The 6,397-nt window shown below is 41.8% G+C and overlaps 1 protein-coding gene across 1 annotated transcript; it reads right to left on the bottom strand.

The window, feature by feature from the left end:
• Positions 1 to 887: 887 nt before the first annotated feature.
• Positions 888 to 5,227, bottom strand: LOC138623922 (uncharacterized protein C1orf232). Its single transcript, XM_069703723.1, has 4 exons — positions 4,909 to 5,227; positions 3,146 to 3,223; positions 2,796 to 2,902; positions 888 to 1,706 (listed from the first exon to the last, which is right to left on the bottom strand). The coding sequence occupies exons 1-4, from the start codon at positions 4,978 to 4,980 to the stop codon at positions 1,349 to 1,351; spliced, it is 615 nt and encodes a 204-aa protein (XP_069559824.1). The 5' UTR covers positions 4,981 to 5,227; the 3' UTR covers positions 888 to 1,348.
• Between the last annotated feature and the right edge of the window lie 1,170 nt (positions 5,228 to 6,397).

Raw genomic sequence — 6,397 nt, 5'->3', positions numbered from 1 at the left:
TTGTTTAAAACTTTTTCCTTTCATCTTATTGACTGAACAATTTTATCCCATTTATTTAGATGTTGTTGCTTTTTTTTAATCACTGCTACTAAAATGACTTTTTAAATGTGAAACACCAGCCTGTTTTCTGTGCTTTGATGATTCCTCGTGGTCTTTTTCCATTTGTAATAAAAAGTAAATATGTGAAAGTGTCTCAGAGAATAGTTACTCTCTCACTAAGTAATTCTCATCTGACCTCTAAAGCACGACCAGACTCGTTCCTGTGAAGCATTTACTGCTGTATTTGTATTATAGTTCTTTCATATCATCCCTCAATAAATGACTTTGAAGTGTTTCTACATTTGATTATCATCCTGTTTGGCTGAAAAAAAAAAAAAAAAAAAAAAAAAAGGAAATTTGTATTCACATGTTTATGCTTTGTTGAGTTGTTAGTGCACCAAGTCTTTATTATAGCAACACAGAAACAAAACAACAGAATAAAACATACAAGACAAAACCAAAAAGGAGAGAAAATAATAACTGAGCCACATTTTTGTCGAGTCACAACATTAGACGTGGAAAAAGTCACACTTTGCACATTTCAGTCTCAGTCTCAATCAGAAAACTCATCATATCAGTGTGGCTGACATTTTCTCATCAAACACACATTCATATTTTCTACATTTTAATGTAACTGCGCAGCACATTTCGCATTCCTGATGTCAGTTGATGTTTTGTTTTTTTGTGCAGAATATTACGTAACAGTAACAACACACTGCTAAATCTCCGAACAGTAATCCTCTGCCCTCTGAACAGGTTAAGTGAGCTAATCCTTATCTAATCCAGCTATCACTGCCTTTAATCTCTTAATCCAGTTTTTGCTGAACTGCAGATTAGATCAGGTTTGCTGACAGGTATGAAGGCCTCTTTTCATGGTTTAAGAAGCACTTTGGGTAAATAAATATCACCACACAAGACCGTCACGTGTTGCCTGCACCAGGTTCAACACTTGATGACGTGGTTTTTTTCCCGTATGGGTATAGTATGGTAGTTTCACAATCTTTGGTCCGGGGCCCAACATTGTGTCTCTGGGTGTGCAGACAGGGTCACCGCAGAGTTCGTTGTCAAATAGGTTTGAAATATGCGATCCTCCACATTATAAATGCTCTTTTAATCTTGAAACTGAACATTCATTCATGAACGGATCTTAAACTGGCTTTTGTGTCTTAACCAACTATAAGACAGTGAGCATAATTTTATAAATCAGAATATAATAAAACTAACCACTTTTAAACTTCCTCCATCCTTCCTACATCTAACCCCCTCCGTCATGTTGTTCGTACTCTCTGGATTTCTCCCTCACGGGCTGCTAGTTGGTCTTGGTCTTCAGCTCTGCCAGCTTGCTGGTGACAAAGTTCCACTTGAAGGAAGCGTCCTCGCTGCCTCCTCCCAGCGAGACGTATTTGGAGAAACTGTTGTTGCTCCTCCCTTCTCCTTCACTCACCTCTCCCTCAGCGCCCCGCCCGTCCTGGCTCTCCTCCCCTCCGGCCTCCGTCACCCCTTCCTCGCCCTGCTCTCCCGCCGCCGCCGCCGCCTCGTTTGAAGCAGCAGCAGCAGCAGCCGCGGCTTCGGCCTGCTTCTTGGCGGCCCAGTTGGTCGCGAAGCTATCCCAGAATCCTGAGCGCCTGGTGGGTCGAGGAGGCTCCTCTGGCATTACTGCAAGTGGACTGAGAGAGTAGTGGATGCTTTTGGCTTTGAATTTAGCATTCTGTGTTTTCCGATTTTAGATTTCTACTCTCGCGCTCTTATCATTAGTTGAAACATGTCTCGGAGGAAGAATTGCTCCGTAAACAGAAACAACAAAGATGAGATGGCAGACGACCTAAATTGTTTCCAAAATATTCAACCTAAAAAACAATTTGACTAATTATTGCTTTTAGATGTCTGATTAGCATAGAATTCTCATTTTAATAGCATTTCAGTCACTATACTTCAGCGCTCCTAACTAATGGTTAGTATGAAATTGCTTCACATTTTCCTTGTTTGACAGTTTGCAAAATAATTAGATGTTAAGATTGATACAACTGTCACGTCTTTACACGTATGAAACTAAACTCCAGTTAGCCCAGCTTTATTTGGATTGTGTTAGCACTGTGCAGAGTCATGTTAACATTATTCAACCCAGTATCACGGCAAAGCCTGAAATGGACACGTCGGTCCACTGCAGCAAAACGTGAAATAGCCACGCTTTGGCCTGTCTCAACGTGACAGTTACACATTTAGAAAGCGTGAAACTTACACGCACATAAAGTGCGTCTATTTCACGTTTTGGCGTTAATCCTTCTGCTTATTGTAGCTTCTTATCTTGCAGATAGAGTGGTATCAAGTCTTTTCATTTAACTTGATATAATAATGCTGTAAAGACAATTGCCCCTTCTTATCTAGAAGTAGATTAAATTTGGACTTTTCAGCCACATTTTTCCCAGACTAGCAGCAATTTAAAGCTTAAATTTGCTGATATATTTTTTCATTATATTACTACATACACTTTTTTTCTTCTATTCAATTCAGTCAGCGAGCATAATTGTGCCACCAAGTATTATGTGTGTGTGTCTGAGAAGAGTAGTGTGATAGAAATTTGAATCTGATCATGACTGAAATTTCCCAAAACTGCGATCTGAACAGCAGATTGTAAAATACAGACTCTGTTCTGTTTCACCTACACAAACCACACAGTTGGTTTAAAGTGCAGCGATGACATCCGACCAGGAAGAAAAGAGGACAGATGTCAACAAAAGAGAGAGATTTCCACTCACTGGTCAGCGACTGGCGGGCTCTCAGTCTCCTCGAGGAGCTGGTGCTCATCGTCTTTGTTGAAGAGAGTTGATAGTCTGTTCCAGCTCTTAGCCCCGGCCCCCTGCATCTGGACACACAACCAGGCGCACACACAGGGTCAAAGGTCAAAGTAGGGATGCATTTAGTGCTTTCAATAGGATCTCCTGAACAATGGTCCTCTCTGATACCTGTAGAAGAAGACGGTCACGGAGGCGGAAAACTTTCCATGAATTAAGTCTTAGAGTGAATTCACGGAGCAATTTATGACAAATGTATAAACAATCTTTGTAAAGTCTGTGAATTTAGGATTCGGGTCTCATTGTTCACATACTTTCCTGGCCAGTTGGGAGACAGCGTTGGGCCCTTCATCCTCCTGCACCGGACTCATGTCATTCTCCACCTCTGTGACCTGCAACGAAAAAACAATTTACAAAATGAATGTTCATTAACTGTCCACACAGCAACATCCTGAGTTTATTTACAACATACTGTCCGGTACTTCTGCAGATGGACAGGCTTTGTGCGCGTAAGTCGCCATCTAGTGCCTATTCTTGATACTACAACGGGTCGAAAACCTCAGGACAAAACATAAAAGATGATTAAAAACTGTTAAAATGGCAAAAATGACAAATTTCTTCGCTGAAACTTACTTTTAAATTTTACACACAGTTTTTTTTAAATTTTTTTTAATTTTACTTTTTGTCTGATGAACACTTGGATGGTATTTGCACATCAGTGTTTATTTTGACATGAAGAAAGGTCATAGTCACACAGTACACTTAAATGATCTCATATTTCACAAGCGCGTGTGAAGCCATGACGACTCAAATTGCAGTGATGATAACTCTGCATATCTGTTTAAAAGAAAACCATCTCTACAACCACAGGCAGTGCTCCCCGCGCCCTTGCAGATGATATGGCGCTGCGAGAGACAACAGATCTGAGTTTGCCCCGAGGACCTGGCTATCTGTCTTGTCCTCCTGTCATTCAGAGGAATGCCAACTAATCCGTTTGTTCAGCTCCTGTGCAGGATCGAGTTTCTCAGCTCACCAGAGATCTGGGTCAACGCAACACTGTCTGCTGCACTGGTACCAAATCCTGGATAGAGTCCAGGTGTTACAGTAAATAAGTAGCATTTCGCTGTTTATGCAGTTAGGAAGTTTAGTACAGTGGTTCCTAGTCTTGGGCATCCGACTCCTGCAACGGGTCAGAAGATAAATCGGAGAGGTCCTGAGATGATTAACGAAAGAAGAGCAAAGTTCTGCTGTACAAGAGTGTGTTCATTTATTAAACAATCTTCTCAGATCTTTCCTGAACTCATCTCAACCAGCTGCAACTTTAAAGTATTAATTTAGCATTACTATTCATGATAATGATCACAGGGGTAATTCTTCTGCATGACTTTTGATATTTTAAGTACATTTGATAATAACCCTTTTTTATTTTGTGGGTAAATGTTGGCCTCAAAACAATTTAAATGGAAACAACATCAAACATCTGAAATATGACAATGGTTCCCAACAAGGCTCGGCCTTTCTGGAAGGGGCTACGAGCCAAAAAGGTTGGAAATCACTGGTTTATCCTTTAAAAATGTGTCGTACAATATTCTCCTCTGAAATGTGAAGTATCTGAAACTTATGCTTGTACTGGAGTAAATGTACTTGGTTACTTCGTACCTCCGATAAAAACATGATATGTCTTAATGTTAATTGCCTTCGCTTTAGTTGCAAGGTGTAACTAAAGTGCTCCCGCCTACCGATTTCAAACAACCTAAAAGAAGCAGGTAAACATTGAAATATAATGTGTGATGGATGCAGATTTAGCAGAGTCGAGTTTGCCAAAATGCACAAGAGGAAGCTGCAGGCCAAACTTCTGCCCTTAAAGTTCCCGTTGGCCAGAAAACCAAACAGCGCTGCAGGCTCATCTAACCCTGTGATGAATAAGAGATGGTCAGCAAAACAAAACCTGCTGACTTTCTGACTTCGGTGCCAACAACCACATCAACTTTCTCAAACTTCATCTTTCTGTCTCGTTCTTAAAACATATGAATCAGTGAGACGAACAAACATCGGAGAAAGGCGTTAACTCCTGTACCTCTTCAGCCGTGTCCTCTTCGTACTCAGGATTGAGAGTCTTCATCACTTTGCTTCTGTAAACCTTCCACATTGTTGCACTGATAAATGCTCAACACTCAGTCAGAGACCTCTTCTGGCTCTCTGGTCCACCCTCCACCAAGTCTCCACTCCCAGCTTCAGCTCGTCTCAGTTGGGCCGACCTTGTTCTGTGTCCATGCGTAAAACTCTCAGCAGGTTAGAAGTGCAGGGAACTCGTTCAGTGCAGAGGCCCGAGGATTTTCATACTTCTTCTCCTGGTCAGATTATGTCGATCGGCCTGACAGCTGCTTTCGTCCACACAGAGTGTCTGAACAGGTGAAGCTGGGAAGTTGTGCTGCTCGTGCATGCACTTACGCAGGTGTACACACACACACACACACACACACACACACACACATTAACGTTCAGCGTCACGGTTCAGAATCCCTGCCTCGGTTACCTGGAAACAGGTGTGGATTTCCTCATTCATATTTCAGAGGGTCTCTTTTCCAGAGCCAGGGGTCCATTGTCCGCCAGCGTTGGTAGCCTGGTTCCTGTAACCCTGATGCACATGCACACTCAGGTACACGTGCACACCATTGACATGTTTATGTTCAGAAAGAAAGTTCATTTTGATGATTTTAAAACTGCAGGAGGATTCATGTTCTGTGATAACTCAAACTGACTTTCTTGCACGAATGCATGAATCACTTGTTATCTTAATTGTTTGAATTCACTCTAAACACACGTTCATACCTGCAGTTTATGTGCAGAAGCTCCCCCTTTATACCGTCTCACCCTACAATCCACCCATCTCCCGCAGTTGTCTGGCCACCTGCATGCCGCTCCTCCCCTCTGCTCTCATCGGTTGCTGCAGCATGTCAGTCAAACACCAGCCAGATTCAGGTGCACTGTTAGTTTTTCTTTTTTTCTTTATTCTTTTTCTTCTTTTTTTTTTACTCGTTGCTTGGCAACTTGAGAGGGCTGGCTAGTGTCATGTAGATAAAGAGAGATGTAAAAAGCTCTGATGACTGATTGGATGTCACTCCACCCACAACCATAGAGATACACAGGTTTTGTTGTTTTTTTTTTTGCTTATTTGGATCAAACACTTCAGCTAATATCTGGGAAATAACAACATTTAATGTTAAATTGACATCAATGATCTCTTATTTTGCAGCAATAGACTCCAACTACTACACTTGCTGCTTGCCACAGTGAAGGATTGATCATAATCTTGATTACATGGCAGAGAAATCGGATCCAACGTGCCCTATAGCTCTCCTGTTCCTGGTTTTGATTACTATACAGAGCTCAGCAGTGATGAAGGTGTAAGGTCGGTCAGATCCATAAAATCAGCATGAATTATGAATGCAGGTCTGTGGGCGACATGTCTGCACATACAGACTGATGCATGTTGGTTGTTGGAAGAGCAGCCAGTTTGGTTGTGGACGCAGCTCGGGTTTCAGGATGGAAAGGTCACACCCATG

Source organism: Brachyistius frenatus, unplaced genomic scaffold (genome assembly GCF_029030835.1).
Source record: "Brachyistius frenatus isolate BFR_SWC_R1_liver_20210118 unplaced genomic scaffold, ASM2903083v1 Contig_48, whole genome shotgun sequence".
NCBI lineage: Eukaryota > Metazoa > Chordata > Actinopteri > Embiotocidae > Brachyistius > Brachyistius frenatus.
The sequence above is the reverse complement of the archived record's forward strand: the minus strand, read 5'-3'. Positions and strand labels throughout refer to the sequence as shown.